This window comes from Carcharhinus amblyrhynchos, chromosome 4 (genome assembly GCF_965287045.1).
Source record: "Carcharhinus amblyrhynchos chromosome 4, sCarAmb.v2.hapA, whole genome shotgun sequence".
NCBI lineage: Eukaryota > Metazoa > Chordata > Chondrichthyes > Carcharhiniformes > Carcharhinidae > Carcharhinus > Carcharhinus amblyrhynchos.
The window spans coordinates 86,006,189-86,030,218 of NC_137327.1; the positions used below are offsets into that span (position 1 = coordinate 86,006,189).

Here is a 24,030-nt window from a genome sequence, read left to right on the forward strand (position 1 = left end):
CCATAAATGTGAATGCCATTTTTTGACTAGAAATGTGCTGCCAAAAACACATCATTTTTATTACCCAGCAAATGCAAGGTGTAGTTTCACTGAAGAAAAACTTGGTGAAATTTAATGGTTGAGAGCAAGCTGAATGTTGATGAAAGCTAGTAAATGAAGTAAGTCATAGCACCGGGGCATGATATTAAGGGACTCAGGACCCTTGGCGACTTGACAAGCCTCTTAATGAGTTTGCACTAGAGGACTGAAAACTGGCAAATGAATTGGGCACATTTTGTGCTGTGGGGTATGCTTTAGGTATCAAGATGAAAAGGTTAAAAATAGCTCAGATTTCAATAAAGATGGTCATGCTCAGTACACAAGATTGTATTTGTTCCATTCAAGCAGTGACTGAAGATTATTGGATGTTAATTTGAGATGAGGATAGAAAGGCACAATACTGGCTGCAAAGAAAAAAACTGTATTTGGAAGTACCAGTGTTCAGTTCTGGGGTCACTGCTCACTTTCTGCATTCAGCTATAGGCTTAGTGATATTGAAAGTTGTTTATGCCAAACAGACAGAAAAGCTTTACAAAGAGATTCAGGAAATTAGCTAAATCAGCAGATATCAATATTTTTCAGTAGGTGTAAAATATATTTTGATAAAGTAACGTAATTTTATGCTCAAAAGTAGACTTTATGCTGTGCAAAGGAATCATTAAGATGGAATTCCCCCATTCTGCCCATGGTGGCTGGTGGGTGTCTGAAACCCACAGTGTAATGCTGATGCTGCCATATATAAGAAACAAGGTCAGCCTGGCCCAGTGGTAGCATTCCAGCCATAATTTAGTGGACTTCAGTCACAATGCAGGCTTGCAAAGATGTGGGGTGGAGAATGAGTGTGAGGGGCACAAAGACAAGCACACATGCAAGGAGGTGAAGGTGGCTAATAAACAATGGAAGACCAAGGGAAGGGTAGCTGGATCTCAACTAAGCTGAATAAAATGCTCACTAAGGGAGTTGAAAGGGTACCACATTGGAAGGGGGTAGAGGCCTGCTATGATGCCTCAAGTGATTGGGCTCAGGCTGAGGGTGGAAATGTCTACCATGACTGGACCCAGAACACCTGCTCAGATGGTTACAGGGGGATGTGGGCTATCTGCTTAAACTCCAGTGCATCGTCCTCTGATTCGTGCCAAAGCGAGGTATAATGTTGCTCGAATCTGCTAGCTACGGCAGCCAAATGAATCTCTTTCCAATCTGCCAGTGATTTGGGCAGACGTCAAAATATACTTTTACACCACCTGACTTAGCTAATTTGCTGAATGTCCCTTTTGCAAAGCTTTTTATCCGTTTTGGCATTAAACCAATTTCAATACCACTCTAAGCCTATACCTGAATACAGAAAGTGAGCAACAGCGACCCCAGAGCTGAACACTAGTACTTCAAACTACTTTGCTTTTTGCTTTGTAGCCAGTATTGACTTCTATCCTCATCTCAAATCAATATCCAATAATCTTCAAACAGTCAGTAACTCCAATCTGTCTTCCCAAACAAGCAGTTTTGTGTATTGAGCATGACCATATTTATTGAAATCTGTATGAGCTACTTCTAACCTTCCTTCACCTTGACCAAAACATCTCCAGAACAGTGGGCAAGTAAATGTCACATTTCAATCCTCAGCAAATTTTGAATTTACTTGAGGTATTTTGCATAAACTTGTCTGCTATCTGTGGGAGAGCAGTTATGGTAACATGAGGGCTAGATGATCCAATGTTATATCCTCAGACTAATTACTATTTAAGAAGGAAATTTAAACTTTCACTTTTTGGTCATTCAGCTATTTTCCTGTTTTGGATTAAAAGCATTATTGACAAATGCTATTTGAAGGCAACATATACTTTTAACATGGGTGAGAACCTACTATCAGATGTACATTAATGTCCTTTATGTAAACAGTCAATTTTCCCAGGTTGAATACAAAATGATTCTTGGCACTTCTGTTTGCTTCCAGACTTTTCCCAGCCTGGCAGTAACTCCAGAACTGTCTGTCATGGTGTGGGTGTTCCTGGGGATATCTTGGACCTTCAAGATGGGAAGGATTTGTATTTCCATGGCAACATTAGTCACATGGGCATTGTAATTTTGGAATTAGTGTTGCTGGCCAAGCCAGCTTTTACTGCCCTTCAGAACGTGGTGGTGAGCTGTCTCTTTTGAACCACTGCAGTCTGTGGTGTGCATACACCCCAGTGTTATTAGAGAGGAGTTTCAAGATTTCCCAGTAACAGTGGAGTGGCAACATACTTCAGGGTGGCTTGGAAGGGTATTTCCAGGTGACGGTGTTCCCATACATCTGCTGTCCTTGACCTGCTAGATGGTGGTTGTGGGTTTTGAAGGTGCTACTGAAGGAACCTTGAGTTCCTGCATCTTGCAGATGGTGTACACATCTGCCACCATTTGTTGGGATTGAAATGTGAGAAGCAAAGAAATGGACCGCTTTGTCCTGGATAATGTCAAGTGTCTGCAGTGTTATTGGGGCTGTACTAAATCAGGCAAGTAGTGTTCCAATCCACTCCTGATGTGTGCGTTGAAGATGGTGGACATCCTTTGGGGAGTCTGAGTTACTAGAGGACCTCATGTAGCCACATTATTTATATGGCTAGTCCAAATCAATTTCTAGTCGGTGGTAAGCCCAGAATGTTAAAGGGAGATTCGGTGATGGTAACACCATTGAATGTCAAAGGGGCAGTGATTGTATTTGTTGGAGATGGTCATTCACACTGCGTAAGTGACAGGCAATGTTAACATGCCATTTGTTAGTCCAAGTCTGAATGTTTGTCTTGCTACATTGGACACCCACTATGTCAGCATCTGAATGCACAATTTTCAGCACTATTTGCCAATCAGTGAACATCCCCACTTCTGATTTTGTGGTGGAAGGAAAGTTATTAATGAAGGTGTTTGGGCCTAGGACACCATCCTGAGGAACTTCTGTAGTATGTCCTGAAGCTGAAATTCTTGACCTCCAGCAACCATCTTGCACCTGGTCCAAATTCTGTAACTAAGGGTGTCTGATGTGTAGAGTCTGCTAAGCACCATTACAGCAATGCCATGGGAGCAAGCAGGATCCCAGGTATATTCTCCCACCCTTGCATTTTTAATGGAAGGGAATTTCTTCATCAGGCTTTTTGTTTTTTGAAAGTTCAAACTCTCCAACAAAAATAGTTGTTCCGGTCCAGTCAGTCTTGAGATGTGCACATCTCAAGTTCAGAGTTTGCAATTCCATGGTGGGTGGGCAGTTGTATTGTGGGTTGCAGTGAGTACAAGGAAAAACTATTTTATTTTAATCCTCTTTGTATGGCAAGAATAAGCATCAATCTGCAAATAAGAACCAGTGCTTTGCAAAAGATCTTGGGCCATGATTAGATTCAGTGCTGGACATCCTAGAGCTTGGGATGGCATGTTAGCACAGCTTGGCATTGCTGCCTCACAGCACCAGGGAGCTGGGTTCAATTCCTGGCTTGGGTCATTGTGCAGACTCTGCATGTCCCCCTCATGGGTTTCCTCCAGATGCTCCAGTTTCCTTCAGCAATCCAAAAAAAAGCTGGTTAAGTGCATTGGCCATGCTAAATTGTCCCTCGGTGTACTTGAACAGGTACTGAAGTGTGCTGAATAGGGATTTTCACAGTAACTTCATTGCAGCGTTAGTGAAAGCATACTTGTGATAAAATTAACTTAGTCTACTATTCAGCTATGCGGTTTCTAAGAAGCAAGAGCCTTGGATGATACTATAAAATTATGTTGTTGCTCTGTGTAGGATAGTTCAAATATCAGCCATATCCATTATTTGTACCAAAAACATTGGTTGAAACAAAACTTTGGAAATAGCAGTCTTATCAACAGCCAAGAGAACAAATTGCCTGTTCTAGTTCTAGATCACTTCACTGAGACATACTTTATCCCCTCTTTCTGTCAATGCCCATGGGCCTGTTGTGCGTTTTATGCTTCTGTTCCAGTGAAGGTTTCTTCGGCCTGTTGAACTTCCTTCTGCTATTAATGGTGTGAACTGACTTGCTTTAAATACACCACCACAGAAACAACGAAGCAGAAGTTCCATTTCTTGTTCCTACACACTGGCTCCCCACCCAAAAGTCAAATGGCTCATCAGTTTCTTGATTTGAAGCGTACCACTTTTATTGGCTGGGATGGACAAGAGAGACTGATGCTTATTCTTGCTATACAAAAAAAAGGATTAGAGATTAAGTTCAGATAACCAAATAAGGAAGATTATTTTACTAAAGCAAGTGCTGACCTTGTCATGGATGTAACATTGTGTAAACCCCCTTCTCTGTCAAGCTGTTTAAATTCTTTGGGGTGCTTGCTTTCTTTGACCACTCTGAATACATGAGCCCTGACTGAAGAATTAGTTGGTCCTTGAATTAAGTTTTTATTGTAGTTTTGAATCGTTTTATAAAATTCAGTACCTTTTTTAATGTCAAAAGATGTGCAGGTTAGGTTGGTTGGCTGTGCTAAATTGCCCCTTAATATCCCAGGATAAGTTGGTTCAAGGGATTAGCAAAGTAAATGTGAAGTTGTGGGGATAGGGCTTGGGGTGAGATTGTTGTCGGTGCAGACTTGATGGGCCTCGCTCTGCGATGTAGGGTTTCTGAGGTTTGGCAGTTGATTTTTAAACACCTTTTGTATTGCTGAAATTGGAGCATGCATAAGAAATTGCAAGGTTACTGACAATCAGCCTATTCAAAATTGATTTTCTGATATGAAAGAGGAAGATGAGGAGTTGCAATAGTTTGGGGGGGGGGGGTTGGGGGGGAAACCCAGCTTATTCACTGAAAGCCTTGCAAAAACTTTTTAAATTTTTTTGAGTACTTGATTGTACTTGGTCATGTTGCCTTTGAGGATTGGTGTTTATGCTGTAGTAGACTTTTTTGAGTTGTATTTGGGATGAAGAAATGGGAACCTTTTTCAGTATTTTGCACATCTCTTCAGGGTGGGACGGAGTTGGGTGGAGTAAAATAAATAGTATTGAACTTCTCTGAAGCCTTGTGCTATGTCCATGGTAGAATTTTAGAATTGGTGCCCACCATTACCCTGAAATGGCGATCAGAACTGTTCTTCAGCATCTTAGCCCAGTGAGTTATTCTGTTTAGACTTTTTAACTATGGGATGTGGGTATCACTGACAAGGGCAGTATTTTGTTGTCCATCACTAATTGTGCTTGAATGTACTCATGAGCTGCTGTCTTCACTGCAGTCCACCAGGTGTACTTGTGGTGCTGTAAGGGAGGAAATTCCAGGATTTTGGCCCAATGACAGTGAATGAACCATGATTATAGTTCCAAGTCAGGATGGTGTGGGGCTCGGAGGGAAACTTGTAGGTGGTGGAGGTCCCATTCACTTGTTGGCCTTGTCATTCGAGGTGGTAAGTGGCCAGAAGTTTGGAAGGTGCTTTTTGAAGGCAACTAGCTGCCTGCTTCAGTTCAACTGTAGATGACACATTGACTGTCCACCACTAGTATACAGTGGTAATGTACTTAAAATGGTAGAATGCATTGTATCCTCTGAATATATTTTGGGTTAGTGATACCAGGTTCAAATCAACTATGTTCTGCTTGATAAAGCGCCATAAGTCAGACCATGAGAGGCATGCATAGGGTGAATGCACTGTCTTTTTCCCAGGGTTGGGTAATCAAATGAGGGGAAAGAATTAATGGGAACCTGAGGAGCAACTTTTTCAGGAGGGTGGTACATATGGGGATGAGCTGCCAGAGGAAGTGGTTGAGGCAGGAACATTGACACCATTAAAAAGGCATTTGGACAGATACATGGCTGAGAAGAAGTTTAAAGTGATATGGAGTTGGCTTAGATTGGCACTCTAGTCAGCATTGACCAAGGGCCTGTCACCATGCTTTTGAATCAATAAAAACACTAGATCATTGGATACCAAGGACTCCAGTTTGAGTCTTCATATTGTATTAATCTGTTAAAACTGAAATACTGACACATTCTGAAATCTTTGTGCAGTAGGGTGGAGAGCAGGTCAGGGGATAAATTTTCATGACTTTCCTGATCTGCTGATGAGCCCAGGAATTTTTCCATCCTATCCACGTTATAAGTAACTATCTACAAAGGATCAGGGAGTATTTTCCGCACCTTATCTATTTTCTGCTGTTTGATAATGAACTGCAGAAATGTTGTTTCATTTCCTGTATTAAACATAAAGCCTACAAAGCTACTTCCTCATGAAACTAAATGTACCTTTTTAAAAGAAACTGTCTGAGTTTAACACTGCAAAGCAAAACTTGGCAGCATGTTGGGCTGAGGAAATATCTCCCTGCAGGTGTCAGAAATATGAAATTGAAGACTTTGCTCCCTGCAACTGTTCATTAGGCACTTCCACTTGCCAATTAATTGATTCATGACAAATTATTTAGGAACTTGCAGCTGCCCGATCTGTCCATTTTGGATTAAAAATAGAGTTGCCCTGATGTCCAACTTTTGAGCACTGATTTAGAACTAAATGAAGTTTTGATTTTTGACTACACTCACATTGGTTAGCTGCTCAATGCTACCTTTATTTTTCACTAGTACATGTGATTCAAAATTCGAACACAGTTGCCTGTAGTCCATTTTAGTGATGCTATTGAACTACTTTTTTAAAAGTAGAGGAATTTCTTTCCTCTACAGCTCCATATAGTGCTGCAAACTCAATTTCAGTACTTTCCCATGAGACTCTTGTGGCTGGTTTTAAAATGTAGTTAATTTTGGACACAGTCAACCAACTGAACAACACTGATGTGAGGTGTGTTAGGGTGCAAGAGTTCCAAAATTGTTTTAATTGTGGAGTAGGATTTGCCTATTAAGGGAATTGTACAAATGGATGAGATAGTAAACTGACGTACCCACTTCCTGAGAATTCACAACGATATTCCAGACCCCATGACCAGTGTCTTAGCTGGCTATCCCTCCTTGCCACGGTTTAACTGACTGTTTGTTTTTTTTTCTATTGCTATTTGTCAGACTTTGCTGAAAATTATTTGCTGAGCTTGCCTACATTTCGCTTAATTTCAAAAATAATTATGTAAAGCATTTGAGTTGAGATACAAGTACAGACTTGGTCTTGAACCAGATTTGAATTTCAAACTTCAACTCAAGACTGATTACATTTAAGATTGTGCCTCTGCCAGGCAAATGAGTAAAAGTAATGGCTTGGGAGAGTTCAGAGTCAGGAAATTTGTCTTGTTGAATATTTTTAGAAGTTCCAAGTCCATCTGGGTTTAAATCACATGGCTTTTGTAAGGACTAAGAGATGACCCTTGGTTCTTTTTAGATGAAAAGTTATGAGATAATGAGGTCCTTGACCTGTTGTGTTGCAGTTCACATTGTGTACTTGTGACTTAGTAATGTAAATACTCTGCAGCTTGTTGCAGACTTGTTTATTGGTGTCTTTTAGCATGCCATAATTGAAATAGGAATTTCGTAATAGAAGCAATGGCAAAATCTAACTGGTTAAGCTTTCTTGCACTTCTAAGTTGAACCACCTAGGAAGCTAAAATTCCAAGTTAATTGAAATGTTCAGTGTTTGCATTCTTGTGCCGATATTTTTTTAATAAACTTCCATTGTGCACAGTAAATCACAGTCAAGGTCCACTCTAGCTTTCAGCAGGACTTTGGTAGGAATTTGACATTTGTTTGACATTGTCCATGATAAAGCCATTTTTTTTTAAATCAGAGGACCATAGCACTGTTTGAACTGCAATGTGGATAAAATCACTACTGATAGTGAAAGCAGTGGGACTTGAGGGTGGGGTGAGGGAGGCAGAGGAGGCAATTGCCTGGTGGTAGTAATATTGGACTGGTAATGCAATGGCCAAGGCTGCTGATCTTGGGATATAGGGGTAGCTGCTGGAATTTTAAGTTTTTAACCTGGAACTGAAAGCTGGACTCTAATGGTGATCATTATCAATATTGTAAAAACCCATTTTGCTCACTAATTTCCCCTTTTTTAAGGGAAATAAATTTACTGATCTGGCCTACATGTAACTCCAGACATACCCATATTGCGGTTGCCTCAAAATGGTTCTCTGAAATGGGCTAGCAAGCCACTCAAATCAAGGACAATTGGGGATGGGCAATAAATGCTGGCCCAGCTAGTGACGCCCTTCCTTTTTTTTTGAAATAAAGGCAAGTTCAAATCTGCCATGGTAATTGCACTGTGTATAATTTGTCATGGTTTTAGTGGGACTGAATTGATTGTACGAGGGAGAAAGGGACTGATTACTGGCCACCAGATCTCAAATCAGGTTTTACTCTTTAGAGTTTAACCCTGCAGACCCAAGTTATGCAAAAGTGGCTGGAGAAATCTTTGGCATATGCAGAGTAAATAACTTGATGCTGTTTGCAATTAAAAACCATGTGCTGCAGTTAGAAGGTTATAGTTTGCCCATCACCACCTGTGGAAAAACAAATGAATATTTCTCCTCCTGACTTGGGGCCCATTTAAATTTTGTTCACTTCCAAGTTCTTGTGCATGCATCACTTTCAGGACTAGTATTAATTGCCCATCTCCAATTGTCCTTGAAGGTGGTGGTGAGCCACTTCCTGTGGTATAGGTACACCTACAGGCACTTTAAGAAGGGGGTTCTAAGATTTGACTCAATTAGTGAAAAAAGGTGCTATGATTCCAAGTTAGGGTGGTATGCAACTTGAATGGGAATTTGCAGGTGATGGTGTTCCGATGCATCTGTTGCCTTTGTCCATCCTTTTGGTTTGGAGATTGCTATGGAAGGAGGCTGGTCAAGTTGTTCCTTATGCATATGGTACACAATTGCCACTGTTTTTAATGGCACAACACTAGTGGAGGGAGTGAATGTTTTAAGTTAGTAGACTGGGTACTGAGGCAAAGCAGTGAGCTTGATGAGTGTTGGAGTGGCATTCATCCAGGCGAGTTTGAGTTGAGTTGTGACTCTTAAATAGTGGATGGATTTTGGGGAGTCAGGGTGGGTTACTCACCACTGGATTCCCAACTTCTGATTTTCACTGTAGTTGCAGCTTTATATGGCTATGCCTCACCAATGATAACACCCCAGGTGTTGAGAGGATTTAGCAATGAAAATATAATTCACTATCAAGAAGGATGGTCAGATTGTCTCGTTGGAAATGGTCATTGTCTGGAACCAAGTGGCAAGTAGCGTTCAGCCCAAGCCCAAGGTGTCCAGTTCTTGCTGTGTCAGTATCTTGAGGTGTCATGAATGGTATTGAACAATCTTCTTCATAATTGAAACTACTAATTGGTTGGGTTTTGATCAATATCCTTGTACTGCTGCATTGTCTTGAGACTAAGCTAATTGGATTCGCGCAACCGCAGCCATCTTCCTTTTGTGATGGCTATAACTCCAGCTCGTGACGAGTTTCCCTCCCTAATTTTCATTTACTCTTGGTTTGCGAGGGATCCTTGATGCTATATTGGGTCAAATTTTGTCTTAATGTCAAGTCACACTTGCGAGGAGAGAAAGAGTTGATGTTTTGAGTCTCTGACTCTCTGGAGGTCTAAAAAGGTTATGCACATTTCAAGTGTCAACTGTTTTCTCTCCTTGGATGCTGCTGGACCTGCTAAGTTTTTCCAGCATTCAGATTTCCCACATTAATTTGTTTTAATGTTTTAGATCAAGACTGTAACCCAATCAGAACGTTCACACAGCTTGTTTATTGTTTGGTGAACCTTCCACCTTTTGATCATTGAAAGTAGCCTGGGGCAATATTTTGTCTGGCTTTTTGTGGACAGATTGTATCTGGGCAATTTACCATGTTGTCAGTCAGATGCTAGTGGTGTTGCTGCGCTCAGCAGCTTGGTTAGGGGCCAAAGCTAGTTCTTGAGCAGAAGTCTTCAGTACAAATGCGAGTATGTTGCCAGGGCCCATTGCCTTGATGTCTCGTGGAGTGAATTAAGTTGACTAAAACTGACATCTGAGATGGCAGGGACCTCGGGAGGCCATATAATTAACTAGTCTACTGTTGTTTGGACCTTGTCAGCAACCATATAGTTAATGAGTGAATGTACTCCATCATTTGGATGTCCTGATGTGATGCCACAGTTTATCCCCACCTCTTCTTTCAAACCTACCAATGGAGTGTTAAATCTCCCCCAAATGTCTGAAATGTGAAAAATGTGATTTTTGGCAAGTTATTGAATGCAATGCCCAGTAATTGTACTCCAGCAAATCAGTCCATTGGGGCAGGAAATAAAACATTTATTCCCATCTTATTCCATGCTGGAATTTTTTTTTTACATCAATGTATCTGCTTTAAATTGACTAATTGTCTAGTTTCCTTTCAAGAGTTGCTACCTTTTTTTCCTTTTAGATCTAATGGAGTGTCTCTTATTTCAACAGATCAATGTTCGGGTTACCACCATGGACGCAGAGCTGGAGTTTGCAATCCAGCCGAACACCACTGGCAAGCAGCTCTTTGACCAGGTATGTTGAACCAAAACATCTTAGCAACTTGGCTTCATCTGATCACCTAAATAGCCAGTGCACTGTGTTGCGCCTTGGTCCTGTAGGGCTGTGTTTGTCCTCTGATTGGAAAAACAATTTATACTTTAACACCATGACTAGGATGTTGCAATAGTGCTTCAAATGTTTATTTCCTGCCAAAGTCTTATCACGCCCTTTAAAACAATGATCTGAATATAACTTTATGGAGATTGTGATCCATGATGCTTGGAGTGTGCCACAGTTAGCTGCCATAGACCTATGTTAAATTGCTTCCATGTTACCTTTAAAGCAATGTCATATTAAGTTTTCAAAAATAATAAGATGATATTAAATGAAAAGCACTTCATGTAAAACTAGCCAAGCTGTTTTTGCAAAGGTTACTATGGGTGATGTAAAAGATCCTGAAGATAAGGTTTTAAAAATGATCACAACTTTCTCAATATGTACTGTTCTCACTTAGTCTTACCGATTTGCAGCTCTGGGGCAGTGAAGGAATCCTAATGCCTGTAGTTTGGAAATGTTTCCTGAGTAATTTTTTTTTAGCCTTAAGCATTCTTGTTACATTAATGTGCTGAATTATCTGAGAACTTTTGTTGGATCACATCTTCTGCAGAACGAGGGTAAAATGCCTACTTCCCCGGTCTGCATTTTGTCATTTGTCTGAGAATATTGAATTGACAGTGCATCCTTACTTTGCAGCTTGTTATGCCATGGGTTTTGTAAAGGGACTGGAGTTATACTGGCTAGTTTCACTGGGAATTGTCGTTCTCTTGAGTGAACTGCTACCTTGTGGTGCCAGCACAATTTTTTTAATCTGTTCTGCCAATTTTGGTTGTCATCTTTTTCAATTTCAAGAGTCAGAAAACCCTTTTGAGGCCTTTTAGGTGCAGCACTTGATCAAATACAATGCTGCAGCACGCTATTACAAGATAATTAAACCACCAATGGGGGGTTTTCTGCTGCCCTGTGCTTTAGTCAAGGGCAGGATGTGAGAACTTCCTGTGCACTCAGGACCGTTGAGCAGAGCCACATGCTAATTCTTGATGTATAAATACAAGCTGTTCTCTTGCTGCTGAAGTTAGCTGCCTCTCTATTGGAAATTGTTGCATAGACTGCCCAGGGTAACAGCAAAAGTTAGTATATTTTGAGAAGGAACTGGATAGATAGTTGAATAAATAAGGTGAGCAAGATGATGTAATACAACATTTTTAACATCACTGAGAATAGTTAACACAGTAGTTACAGCACAGAGGGAGGCTATCTGGTCTGTATTGGCTCTCTATAGGACTAACTTGTCCCATTCCCTTGCCATCTTAATGTAACCCTACAATTATTTTGTCCAAGTGCATATCCATTTTCCTTTTGAATGCCTCATACCCTTGGAGTAACTATTGGCCATTTTTAAAGGTTTTAAAGTAAAGTTTTTATTAGTAACATGTAAGCCTTACATTAATACTGCAATGAAGTTACTGTGAAATTCACCTAGTTGCCATGCTCTGGCACCTGTTTGGGTCAATGCATCTAACTAGCACTAGCTCTTTCAGAATGTGGGAGGAAACCTACACAGACATGGGGAGAATGTACAAACTCCACAAAAACAGTGACCCAACCCAGCAATAAACCCAGGTCCCTGGTGCTGAGGCAGCAGTTCTAATCAGTCACCATGCTGTCCTCATGTACAAGACATCAGTGAGGTCATACTTGGAATACCGTGTGCAATTTTGGTCTCTCTCTCTCTCTCTCTCTCTCTCTCTCTCTCACATAGGATGTTATTAAAGTAGAAAGAGCGCAGAAAAGATTTACTAGGATGATACGGGGACTTGATGGTTTGAGTTACAAGGAGAGGCTGAATAGACTGGGACTTCTTTCTCTGGAGTGTAGGAGGCTGAGGGGTGATCTTATAGAGATCTATAAAATAATGAGGGACATAGACAAGGTAGATGGTCAATATCTTTTACCAAAGGTAGGGGAGTCTAAAACTAGAGGGCATCGTTTAAAGGGAGAGGTACAAAAGGGTCCAGAGTTGCAATTTTTTTCAGAGGCTGGTGAGTGTCTGCAACAAGTTGCTAGAGGTGGGTACAATTTTTTTTAAAAAGTATTTAAGATAGTTACATGAGTACGATGGGTATAGAGGGATGTGGGCCAAATGTAGGTAATTGGGATTAGCTTAAGGGTTTTAAAAGGGCAGCATGGACAAGTTGGGCTCAAGGGTCTGTTTCCTTGCTGTAAACCTCTTGACTGTCATCTTTTGCTGCTTTTGCCAATCATTTTAATCTGTGGCCTCACCAATGGAAGCAGTATCTTTCCATCTACTCTTTCTAGACCTGTTATAATTTTGAACATCCGTCAAATCTTTTGGCAACCTGGGTCTCTGGATTTCTTGTCCAGTGACAATACCACTACACCACTGTCTGTCTTTAATGCTTTTACTTAATGTCGCCACCTCTCAAAAGCCTTGACTTGGTGCAAGAAGCTTTTAACTGTATAAATACGCTAGTGTTAAAGGAAAATAAAAGTCTGGAAGCTGATTGCAGAGCTGCAAGCTGAATTAATTGTGCTGTGTGCTTAATTTCTCAGGAAGTATTGATCCAAGACTTCCTTAGTGTTTTGAAAGTTTTTTTTTGTCACAAGTAAGCTTGCATTAACACTGCGGTGAAGTTGCTGTGTCCATCCTCTAGTCACCTCCCTTAAGTACCTGTTAGGGCACACTGAGGGAGAATTTAGCATGGCCAAGCCATCTAACCAGCATGTCTTTCCAATTGTGGGAGGAAACTGGAGCACCCAGAGGAAGCCTGCACAGTGATCTAAGCAGGGAATTGAATTCAAGTCCCTGGTGCTGAGGCAGCAGTGCTTACTCCTTGCCACCATGCTGACCTTACTGAAATGCTAATTGTATACTGTCTCCTTTGTCATAAATGGGCTCTGTCTATGATCACAACTGATGTTAGTGGCTGTTTGTCTATCTCTTATTTTGTGAAGGTACAGTATGACTAGTACTGTGCCACACTGAATAGAAGGTTCTGGATTTGGTGCTGAGTTAGCAAATCTTAGCTATTAAAACTGGTGCCTCCCACTCCCGGTATAAAAGTTGGGATAGGGGTGTAAGGGGATTAGGTGGGGGGAGTGTGGCAAAATAGCCAGGATGCTCTTCTCATTACCATTTCAATTGTGCATATATGGATCTTGGTTGTAGCCAAGATCTACTGTTGAATAGACTTTGCTGCAAACTCCAGCCTCTTTGGCCAGGATGGTGAGTGCCTTTGAATTTTACTTTGTAAATGAGGGAGAATACAAAAATTATAACTGTCGCAATTTCAATACAGAGCTGATGTGGGTGAGTTGATTGCTTTAGCTTGTATCTAAATGCTAATGTGAAGGGAAAGGAAGGTGGTGTTGTGGGCATAAAGGGGTACACAAGGTGTTTACCCAAAGTCAGTGAACCAAATATTGCAATAGATGGATTCTATTTAACAACACGATGCAGCGTTTCTTAGTGAAAGGATATAGTTGCTTTACCACATCCCAGGTGCTGCTTTGGAGAAAAACATCACCTACGTCAGTTAAGAATCACTAAGAGCATCTCTAAGTTAATATAATTGAGATTTTTACAGTTCCTACTTAACCATACAAAGTATTTGGTACATGTAGATTTTTGTATAAATCAGGTCAGAACATTTTTTTTTTAATGGAACAACTTGCAGGCACACAGTGGTTAGCACTGCTGACTGTCTCCATCAGGCACCCAGGTTCAGTCCCCAGCTTGGGTCACACTGTGGAGTATGCATGTTTTCCCCATGCCTGCAAGGGTTTCTTCCCACAGCTTGAAAGATGTGCTTGTTAGGTGCATTGACCCAAACAGGTGCTGGAGTGTGGCAACTAGGGGAATTTCACAGTAGCTTCATTTTAATGTTAATGTAAGACTTGACTAATAAGGATCCTTTAAACAAAGTTTAAGTTTTTGTCTTTTTTTAAATGATCATTGTGCAAATTGCATTGACAATTGTGCTAAGCCTAGTGACACACATCCCTGTTGGAAAGACTTGTGACAATTTATTTACTGATGTGTTATCAATGGCAGCAAGACTTATGACCTGAATATCGGGTTGACTTTTTTATTAGAATTTTACACAAGCCTGGGCATGCTGTGCTCAGTATATTTGCAGTTAATAGTTCTTAAACCAGTGTGTCGCAGCATGAAAAGGGCTGTTTTGCTCCATTGTTACATGGGTATTGAGGCTCAATTAAGTTGCCAGGTCTCCAGATCAACACATGCCTAACAGACCATTTGGGACATTGCATCTTTGTCTAGCTTGCTTAACCAAGAAGTACCTCTCATGCACAGCAGCTAACCATTTCCTGCCTTTATGCTCAGGAGTATGCAGCAACTCCAGAAGATTGAATGTAGCCATATATGGCAATGTACTTTTTGACTACCTCAGCCAAGAATATTAGTAATGTCCTGCCAAAGTGACCACAGACATTCCAGTCTCTTGTGTTATGTCTGAATGAGATGATAGGCTTCTGTAGATCATTTCACTTGTGATTGCCGTCAAACCGTGACAATGACTATTTTGCAAATAAAGCCTGTGACTGTGTTCAAAGTACAACTCAGTAATTCCTTTGTGCCTATTGAGGAAAAAGATAGGATTTTGGATCAACCTTTCCTTGGAGTAACACTTGAGTCCTAGTTACTTTCAATTCCATCAAACCGAGGTACCTGAAACCTTGCATGTAAGTATAGCAAGCATTTGTGGATAGACAGTGATCTGCGGTACAAAAGTGGGGGAAGCATGATGAGCTAGCAGCCCTGAACTTGCTATTAAAATGTGACTGCACTGTTCAGAAAGACTTGATTTGATTTATTGTCCAACTTCGTTCTGCTGAATTTTAAGGATAAGCTTTAAATAACTTGACATTTGAATCAAGTAGTCATTCAACCGATTTTTTTTTTGCTTTGCCCTGTCCTCTCCCCTCCCTTAGTTGGTCTCTAAATGTTGCAACTACATTCTAGTATGAATTTAGTATTCTTAAGCTGCCTATTTGAAGAAAAAATAGCTTACCCAAGTTCATAGCGTGAATGTGCAATTGCTCCTTCAGACCCTAGACTGGATGGTCAGTTACCAGGAAAGTGGCAAATGAACCCACTAAACAAAGTTCCTTACCTGGGCCTCTTAACCCACTCATGGATCGTCTTCAAGGTAACATGAAGCTTAAAAAGGGAAACCTGCAGGAATGTCAGTTATGATGTACAGCTTGGGAGTGGAGTAAGAGTAAAGTTGCTGCCCACCTCCAGTTAATAAAGCTTAGATGATTACTAAGTGGAAATGCTAGGCAAGGGCAGAAAGAACATATTGAAGAGTAAGTACAAGCTGAAATGTGCATATTGAAATAAGTGTTCCCTCCCAAGAAATGCACTGTGCGTAACTAGCTCAACTGTGCAGCTTTTATCTTAGATTTTCCAAGGGACCATAGCATTTATCAAAATAGAATCCATTGGACTCTAGGCAAGCAAATGTGCCCAATGCAAAGTGGTTTTGTTGCAGTAGGGTCTACTTTTTTGTTCTTGGTGACTTTTTCTTTTTGTTCTATTGTTAATCAGTAATTTATTCCTTATGGTTAAAAATCTCCCCCACCCCATCAGTACTGCAACCAGATGAGGAAATCGGGTGAAAGAATTGTTCAATTTTAATTTGTACAGAACCAAGTGTACTTGTGACCTGCAGCACAGAAGCTGGCTCTTTGGCCCAACTGCTTCAGTGTTTGTTGCATATAAACCTCCTCCCACTCTGCTACATGTAATGTTATCAGCATATACTTATTTACCTTCCACGTTTTTATCTTGCTGTTGTTTAAATGCGCCAGTTCTATTTGCCCTAAGCTGACTCCATATGGTAATATGTTGCACATACTTCAGGTAAATTTCGTGATTGGATTTGTGACATATGACCTCTTGGTCTTCTGCACAAATTGAAATATTTCAGCTACACTTGCCCTACTCCTGATTTTGCACTCCCCTGTCTTCTATGTGGCTATTTATACGTCTTGCAGAGGTGATGGGGAGGCAATAGCGTAGTGGTATTATGCAGCAACTCAAGTAATGTTCTGGGGACCCAGGTTTGAATCCTGCCACAACAAGTAGTAGAATTTGAATTCCTTAAATAGCTGGAATTAAGAATCTACTGATTGTCAATTGTCAGGGGAAAAAATCTACTTCGCCAATGCCCTTTAGAGAAGGAAATCTGCTGTCCTTGCCTGATCTGGCCTACGTGTAATCCAGAGAATATGGTTGACTCGTTTGTGAGCCCATATCCCACAAATGAATGCAAAAAAAATCCAGTTTGGCATTACGCCCTCTACAGGGATCTGTGGGCTTCTGTGAATTGGGTAGTAATTGCCTAATCAGATTGAATCTCTTTGTGACAGTGCAGTATTTTCCCAGGCTTTTGGAGGTAGTTTTTGGGACAATCCCAGAATGTGGTGTCTAGTTGGTATTCCCACATGACATTCCCTTCTGGATTGCCTGGAGTAGTGTTGCAGGTGAGTGGGGACTTGAGTCTGCTGATTCCTGGATTGAGCTGTCAGAAGCTCCTCCTCAGTGGGAGGAGCTTCATTAGTGAATCTTGAAAGGTTTTGTTCTATTCCAAGGCTGCTACGCAAGCATTATCTGTGCATTTTGCACATTCTCCCCACGTCTGTGGATTTCTCTAGATTTCCTCCCACAGTCCAAAGGTGTGCAGGTTAGGTTGATTGGCCAAGCTAAAATTGCCCCTTGGTGTCCCAAGATGTGTAGGTTTGGGGAATTAGGGCAAACACTTGGAGTTATGAGGAACAGGTCTGGGTGGGATTGCCCCCTTAATGTCCAGGGATTATGTGGGGTTACAAGGTTAGGGCCTGGGTGGGATTGTTGTCAGTACAGAGTTGAGGCCAAATGGCCTCCTTCTGAATTATATGGACTCTGTGATTCACTGGAGTGCTTTTGCTGCTTGACAACTTGAAGCATCTAAGCAATTCCTTGCTGCCAGCCTTCACCACCATGGTATGGCAGCTCAACCTTTCAGCTCAGGGCAAGGAGCAGAGGCCTGCAACACCAACTGCTCCAGGAGTGGTGACAGCTGCCTTCCCAGCAGCACTCCCGTCAGAACAGAAAAGGTGGAAACCAAGATCCAGCTCCAAGGAGGGGAGGCCCCCACATCACGTCGACAAGCAAAATATGAGCTTTCTTGGGCCCTATTATTGCTCACTGATCCTCCTAGGGAAAAGACTTTTTTCAATACACCACATGGTGTTGTGCCTGTCACCTAGAAGGCCAATCTTCTTTTCCTAACCTCTGACTCTTGCCAAATTGTATGCCCTCTGCAAGAGGTAAGAGGACTGGTAATTGTTGGTGTGTGGAGGAGGAAAGAATAATGGACACTTTTGTGGAGAGTAACTGAGGCCTGTGTGTGCAGGCATTAGGTGGCTTGAGTGATGCCTACAGGAAGAGGAATGAATAGAACAGCTTCAGGATATGTTAATCTGAGGTGTGCTAAGCAGAAAATGCTGGGAAGTCAGTGTGGGGCTTGGTACTGGAATGTTTTAACCTGTCATGCCCTCCTGAGGTTCTAGATTGTCTTGATGCATAGTCTCCAGGCTGGAGGGTGCACATTCCTGCTGCTGTTTCCTTTCTTGGCCACTTCCATCTATGGCTAATTCTGTGAGCACGGTAAAAAGTCTGACAACACCAGGTTTAAGTCCAACCGATTTATTTGATAGTAAACTCACAAGCTTTCGAGGTTAAGCTCTTCAGGTGAATGGAGAGTTCTGTCCTCAGACAACTCTGAGGCCAGAACTCCCCATTCACCTGAAGAAGAGCTTAACCTCAAGCTTGAGTTTACTCGCAAATAAATCGGTTGGACTTAAATCTGGTGTTGTCAGAATTTTTACTGTGTTTACCCCAGTCCAATGCCAGCATATCCACATCATAATTCTGAGAAGATTGATCTCTTCCTATCACCATTCTTGGGTGGGCTCTGCAGGACCTCCAAGTAAAAGTGAGATCTAGAGCTCAACTATCCCAAGTTTCCTCTCCAGTTTTGTGATTGTTGCAGGCCAAGATGGGGCTGTATGCCTTTCTGACCCAACCCACGATACCTTTTTAATTAGAACATAAGAAATAGGAGCAGGAGTAGGCCTTCAAGCCTGCCCTGCCATTCAATAAGATCATGGCTGATCTGTCGTGGTACAGTTCCACACTCCCACCCTCTCCCCATAACCCTTAATCCCCTTGCTTATCAAAAACCCATCAACCCGCGTCTTAAAAATATTTAGCGAGGCAGCCTCCACCACCACCAACGGGCAGAGAATTCCAGAGATTCACCACCCTTTGAGTGAAGAAGTTCCTCCTCAACTCCGTTCTGAACCGTCCCCCCTTTATCTTGAGGCTGTGCCCCCTAGTCCTACTGTCCTTTCTGAGCGGGAAGAGTCTCTCCACCTCTATCCTATCCATCCCATTCATCGTCTTATATGTCTCAATGAGATCTCCCCTCATTCTGCTAAACTCTAACGAGTACAAGCCTAGTTTATTCAGCCTCCTCATCAAATCTGCTCTTTAAAAAGATGTGGTATTATCACCTCCTTTCTGCAAACATCCATACCCCCTTGACTTGTTTAACTGGGCATCTGCAGATCCCAGAAACCTCTAGATTTTTTTGCAGGTGACCATTCACTCATTCTCGAGACTGTCCTACCCCTGACCCCAAGGACAGAGGCCCAGTCTGATTTATACTTAAAGATTATCTTCAGTTCTAGTATCATCCTTAAAATATTTCATGCATGTTCTCGCTAGCCTCTTTTATAGTATGGAGGCTAAAATTCCCCTCCGTGTAGCCAGTTCAAGATTCTGTAAGGTTTGATTAATAAAATGTTGGAAATCTGAAATAAAAATCTGGGGAAAAACAGAGCAAGCCTAGCAGCATCTATGGAGAGAATCAGTTCATGTTTTGTCTGGCTCCTCTTCAAAGCTTCCAGTTTTTAACATGACTTCTCTGCCTTTTAATGCAACTTTTTTTTTAAAAGAATGAACACCTAGTTTGTTTTTCTGTCTGTTGCTACCTTTCACGGTACCATTTTAAGGGAAGGCAGTTCATCAGGGAGATGTGTGGAAAAACATTCCTACCTAGAGGATGGTGGGAATCTGGTGTTCCCTGCTGAGGGTGGTAGAGGCAAGGACCCTCATGTATTTAGATATGCACTTGAAATGCCATAACAGCAAGGCTGTAGACCAAGTGCTGGAAAATGGGATTAGAATGGAAAGGTGCTTGATGGCTGGCGCAGATGATGGGCCAAAGGGCCTTTCTTTGAATTCTGACTGACCAGAAAAGGCATTGCCACCCCATTTTTGGGCTTGATATTGGCCAAAAGGCCAAGCAGTGACTTGTTTGGATAACAACACCCTGGTATATAGTGCACTTTCACACTAATGTGGGACATTTCTAGTGGTCAAAACTACTTTTCCTAACGCATGCTTATTGGATCAGCTGAACTTTTTTGGCACTTATTTGCATATGCTTGCAATTCTTTTGCAATATTCTAAAGTTTGAACAAAAGAATAGCCTGCCATTTTATTTTCTAACTTGGCTATACTATAGGAAAGAATAGATCTGAGTTTGTTGTTTATTGCTTCTTTTATAAATGGTTTTACATAATCTGGTAATGCATCTGTTCATGGTAATCTCTGAAAATTTTCTGGTTAAATTGGACAGGTGACTGATTTGCTAAATACTGTGGTTTCAGCTTATTTTAATTGACTTTTTTTTGGTTGGGATATTTTGGATGGAATTTCTTCTGTGGGTGCAAGTTTAATTATACCCTAAAGTGTGCCATTTCCCTCTGCCGGGCTAAACTTGAATGAACCGTGCTGGAATATGTCTGAGCATTAATTTAGCATGAAACAATTGAGAGCCAAGCAAATAAACATTAACAAATGAAACCAAATACTGTGAATCTAAAAAAAATGTTTGAAGTATACTTGACAAGTCTGGTAGCATCTGTGGCGAGAACGTTAAAATTTTAAGTCAAACCTGACTGGTTTTATGCTGTTGATGGGTGGGTGGAAAAGCAAAAAGGAAGGTCTGGGTGATTCAATAATTAAAAGATGCCTTCGATCAAAAGGCAAAGGAAGTGGTAATGGTGTAGCATTGGTTGAGTGAGTGTTAATGACAATGAACCGCTCTGTCTGAAAGAGTGGCTACAAACTTGCATCATGTCGCCAACTGTAAAAACTAAGTTAAACATTCACCCAAGGTACATGAATGATGGTTAAGAATCTATAATGAAGGAAGTGTTTCAACTTTTAATGTGACTTGTATGTTTATAATAATCCACAAAGCGCCATGCAGATCTGATTTTTTTGTAAAAATAAACTGTGTTGGGGCAAAGCCAGTATTTGGTGGAGTGATTGGATGGGTGACTGTCACTATTTTAAAAATTGGAGCATCTATTGCATTTTTCTATATAACTCAAATTCTTGAGAGGCAGTAGTAGTAGCAGGAACAATTTTTATTTTTAAAGCATTTAGGTAAATGAGTAAGATCGGTGTAGAGGGATATGGACAATTGGGACTTTTGTAGTGGTAAATGTTGGGCGGTATGGACAGATTGGATCAAATGTCCTGTTTCCATGCTGTAAACCAAGTCAATTTAAATATTAGCCTGGGACTCAATTGTCTGGGCCCATTTATGTTAATAGCTTTGCCAATTAAGGTCCTCACTGGCAAGGATCATGTAGTCCCCACCAATGGCGACCAGACATGATGGTCTTGCTGGAGGCCATTGAAGCCCTGGGTGGTTGGGACAGTGCCAACTGGGCACTCAGCATAGCATAGTGCTAAGGGGATGCAGCATTGATTGCGGATGTGATGATCTTCTGGGGCGGGGGGGTTCTGCCCCTGCAATGCCACTCCCTCAGCCCACCACCACATGCAACCCAAACTGCAACTGACATTCTGTGAAGCACTTCAATATCAGTTGCTGCCCAAGTTCCTTTTGGTTCTGATGTAAAGTCATTTTTTTTTCTTGTGACTTGAGTAGTTTTGCTTTTCTTTGACTTCTCCTTTTTCTTTGAACACCACCTCAGGTTGTGAAAACCATTGGGCTTCGTGAGGTCTGGTTCTTTGGACTTCAGTACCAGGATACAAAGGGCTTCTCCACCTGGCTGAAACTCAACAAGAAGGTCTGTTACTAAAATGTGATTTGCAAATGCCACACATGAGTTGCTCTTGCTTGCTAATGTTCAGAGGATAAGTAATTCTTCGCTGTAAAGGATTAAGATTTTAACACTTTGTTTTGGGATTATGTATTACTCCAACTTGTAAAGCAGCTTTTCTTAAATTAAAATCTTGTGGTGCTTAAGGTGTAAATGAACATGGGTGCTGAGCCAAAGGAGAAGATACCACAGATCTTGTGCTGGCTCTGCCACAGGCATTCAGACAGCACGTCCATTTATTGACCTAATGGCCCAGATCTTGCAGTGCCAGTGATGTGAATGTTGAGACATATTAACTCCTATTGGGGGCTGCAGTGGGCCACAACTTCTGGGAAGCTGACTTGTGATTGAATCCAGACTTTGTTTTACCTAGAATAGGTTTGCTAGAATAGACTCTTGCGGAGCATAACTTGGATAGTCCTGCCAGGGCTTGTTAGTGTGGAGGCTTGGACTGCCTGTCTGATACCTGCTTCTATTTAGTTTGGGTTGCTGCTAAGAGCACAGCCCTTAATCAGATGTTTCAAAGCATTTCCCACCTCTGGTCTGCTCTATCCCAGCTCCTCCATCCTGTCATTCTCAAAATAAGTGGGTGGGAAATGGGTGTTCAGGTAGTGAGTACAATCAGGACTGCTGGGAGTGAAGCTAAAATTGAGTGAAGGGAATATTTTAAATGATAATATTACCCAGTCATTGAGCTGAAGGTTTGTAATGCTAAAAAGAGGAGTTTTGCTGGAGTTGTCTTGTCACTCAGCCTCCCGCTGGTGGATTCATACTCCAGTTGGGAGAGCAAGTTTTAGCTGTAACCAGAGTGAAAATGTAATTTTAAATGTGTTCAGCAGTGTACATTTTGGCTTCTCCAATGACCATAAGATCCAGGCCAATATTTTCTGAAGCGCATGAGACCAAGTTTGTTAGAACAGACCAACTACTCCCAGCACTGTTGGTTTTTAAGAATGGTGATCTTTTGGGGCCAGACTGCATGCATTGAAGAGAGTCTGTTACAATTTAAATTGTTCGGACAACTTGAGCCACTGTGAAGATAAAACGAGCCTACTGACAAATTATGTTCAAGTTGGTTATTTGACCTCTTCTCCCTACCCTCTCCTGAAATTGAGACACTGACTTGTGCTTTTTTTTTCCCTCAAATGAATTTTTAGAAATGATCAAATCCAAACTTGACACCCACCCAATCATTATTTTCTGATGTGCATGCTTGCCTTGGCCTTTTCAGTTCAGGCTACCACCAAACAAATTCTTGACACTGGCACTTCACTTTGCTCTGAGAGCAATTCTGCCAGATAAACTTGGCTGTCGAACCCTGGGTGTGCCTCATTATGTAGCTGAAGTGTTTAACACTACTTTGGGAGGGCCTCTTAAGTTTTAATATAATTCAAACAAGTGCCTATTCAAAGTCAACACAAGATTTGTGGGTACAAATCTTTCCGTGATTCACAGTTATTGCATAAGTAAAGGAATATGTTCATTGTAGCTTGGCATAAATGTAAATCCTAAATGGGATGACTTTGAACAATCCTCACTGTTAGTTGGATAACTCCTCTATACTGGACTTGGCCCATTTCTGGAACAGGTCTTCTGTGTGCATTTTTCTCATGGGTTTTTCTATGCTGTATAAACAAAGCATGTTCTACTTTTGTTTGCCAAGACCTAATAAATTAAATCCCATAATACCCTAGTATAGTTGAATATGGCATGTAGCCACCACACTGACCAGCATTGTGCAATGTTGTGGATGAAATGAAAAGAGCAGTTGATGTCTCCATTTTCAGGACCAGCAAGTGAAAAAACAATTCATTATAAGTATCTTGCCTCTGCTATTTAAAGCAGGTGTATTTAGTTTTATGACTGTCTTGTGTATAGTGTTCAGGTTGGGCAAAGCAAAACAATTTTTAGTACCTTTTGTGAAATCTGGTCAGTCAGTTACTTTTTAGCTGCTTATGTAGTATATCAGTTTTAAAAAAAGAACATGGAAACACCACCATGCACAAGTTCCCCTCCATTGCCAGCCTGATCTGAAATTTTTTCTCCACCTGTCATTGGATCAAAATACTGAATGAATGTCCTGTGGATATACCTGCAGCAGGTCAAGAAAGTGGCTCGCCACCAGCTCCTCGAGGGCAACTAGTGCTAGTCTTGCCAGTGAGGCCCATGCCCCATGAAATACTGCTTTATCAGATGTACTACGTGTTCATTCACGTGGATTTTGAGATGTAATTCAAACAAAAAGCAGAAAGTACTACTTCTGCTTTTCTTCTTTCATCTCATTGCTATTTTTTTGG

The 24,030-nt window shown here is 41.3% G+C and overlaps 1 protein-coding gene across 1 annotated transcript in view; it reads left to right on the plus strand.

Moving 5' to 3' along the window:
* The window catches only part of msna (moesin a), a 71,197-nt gene that overhangs the window by 23,407 nt on the left and 23,760 nt on the right, over positions 1-24,030 (plus strand). The window contains exons 2-3 of the mRNA XM_080187450.1: positions 10,388-10,471; positions 21,605-21,700. Of these exons, the coding sequence (XP_080043576.1) occupies positions 10,388-10,471; positions 21,605-21,700 (180 nt within the window). The remainder of the gene's footprint in view (positions 1-10,387; positions 10,472-21,604; positions 21,701-24,030) is intronic.